The sequence below is a fragment of the Danio rerio genome, chromosome 4 (assembly GCF_049306965.1).
Source record: "Danio rerio strain Tuebingen ecotype United States chromosome 4, GRCz12tu, whole genome shotgun sequence".
NCBI classification, from domain to species: Eukaryota; Metazoa; Chordata; class Actinopteri; order Cypriniformes; family Danionidae; genus Danio; species Danio rerio.
The window spans coordinates 53,938,895-53,940,788 of NC_133179.1; the positions used below are offsets into that span (position 1 = coordinate 53,938,895).

Sequence of the window (1,894 nt, forward strand, 5' to 3'; positions counted from 1 at the left end):
AAAGTTTTATTGAGATGGATTGTTGGTGATTGTGGGTTTTGGCCAGATTGGGTAGTAAATCATGAACAAAGGAAAATGAAGACTTGTTTTAAAAATATTTAAGACCTACAACACAATATTTCAGTAAATTTAAGACTTTTTAAGGCCTAAAATTTAGATTTTGGAATTTAAGACATTTTATGATTCGCGGAAACCCTGTTTAAATACAATAGCCCTGGAAATAAGTTATTATAATAATGTGGTTCTAACTCAGATACTATTAGTAACAGCCAGTAACAACTACTAGAAACAAGTTTAAACCCATAAAGAATTTGGTAAAAAAAAAAAAAAAAAAAAAAGGAATTTACAATAATACATAAAATAATGACAAAAGACCTGAGAACAAGTAACAAGAAAGAAACTTATTCCTGTCTTTATATGAGTGCTTATGTGTGTTTAGGAGAACTAGGCAGCACACTCAGGGCTGCAAGATGGATTTAATTTAGTATTCTTATTATTAAAATATATCTGAATGAGGATTAAATGACTGAGTTGGTCTTTGAGAATAAAAACGAACCTGTTTGTTCCTGCAGATCTTCCTGTTTGACTGTGAATGCTTCTTCAATCTTCACATCTTCACTCTCCTCTTTAATAAACGCCATCTTTATAACAGTGTGGAGATCAGGCACTTCATCAGGAGTTTTTCTCTGTGTTTGGACACTTTATCCTGTTTAAAATGAACAAAACAATAAAAAATGTCCTGTTTAAAATAAATAAAACAATGAACAGAAACAAAATAACTTCTCTCTAGAAATGTCTTCATATGAGTAATCAACAAAAAGAAATCGGGTAAAACGTTTCTTTAAAACACTTTTTACACACTTTATTCAAACAATAGCTCTCAAATAATGAGAGATTATAGATTATAGAAATAGTACTACGTTGTATAAAAAGGTAAAATAATATTTCCAACAGCAGGAACATAATTTAATATCGTTTAAAAAACCTAAAACTTCAGAACTTTAACTTTAAATCGGTTTATATCTGTAAACGTTTTAAAACAAACCTTACTCCAGTTGATCCATAGCGCTGATGCGGCGCCGCCTGATGACGTCACAGGCTACGCCAAAATAAAAGTCATTTTTTTTGTTTATCTTTTTTGCCACTTACTGTTGCATTCATGACTTATTGATACATTTCGCCCATCTTTTTCTCTTTACACTATATCTGCTCTCTCTCTCTCTGTCTCTCTCTCTCTTTCTCACACACAAACCTTCCCAGATAGCAAACCAATGTTGATTCAACGTTGAATAAGGGGTTCTGGGGAGAAGAGACTTTCCTGAGGTACATTTAAAGTGCTTTTAAAACTTATAAAATGGCAAGAAATATAATAATAATAAATAATAATAATAATCTCACAATTATTAAGAGAGGAAATAGCTATGAAAGGAAAATAGTATATTGTAGCCACACCTGTTTGTTTTGTGTCTACACAAATCTATTTTGTCAAATACTACACACACACACATTAGTAGTCATATTAACTTAAAATATTGTAATTATTATACGTGTATAAAATAGACATATACGTTATTGGCAGCAATGTATAATCTAATTTCAATTTTGCATTTTATTTAAAATGTTTAACAAATGTTTATATTAATTTACTGATTCAATTTACTCTAACATGCCCTTCCAGCCACAACCCATATCTGGGAAACATCCACACACAAACACACACACTCATACACTACGGACAATTTAGTCTAACCAATTCACCTGTACCGCTTGTCTTTGAACTGTGGGGGAAACCGGAGCACCCGGAGGAAACCCATGTGAACGCAGGGAGAAGCAGTGACCTTCTTGTTGTGAGGCGACAGCACTACCTACTGCGCCACTGCCTCGCCTCTTGCAG

At 32.8% G+C, this 1,894-nt stretch overlaps 2 protein-coding genes across 5 annotated transcripts in view; both read right to left on the reverse strand.

The window, feature by feature from the left end:
• zgc:174314 overlaps nucleotides 1-1,894 on the reverse strand; it is a 144,651-nt gene that overhangs the window by 112,274 nt on the left and 30,483 nt on the right. For 2 of the 4 annotated variants that reach the window (XM_073945365.1, XM_073945363.1), the window contains exons 1-2: nucleotides 1,046-1,101; nucleotides 557-706 (exon numbers count right to left, since the gene is read on the reverse strand). In XM_073945365.1, coding sequence (XP_073801466.1) covers nucleotides 557-641 — 85 coding nt within the window. In that variant the 5' untranslated portion in view covers nucleotides 642-706; nucleotides 1,046-1,101. Of the gene's footprint in view, nucleotides 1-556; nucleotides 707-1,045; nucleotides 1,102-1,894 lie in introns of those variants that run through there. The other 2 variants (XM_068219472.2, NM_001114486.1) reach the window with 2 other exon arrangements.
• Nucleotides 1-1,894, reverse strand: part of LOC137491295 (uncharacterized) — a 331,835-nt gene that overhangs the window by 1,661 nt on the left and 328,280 nt on the right. The gene's annotated exons all lie outside the window — the stretch shown is intronic.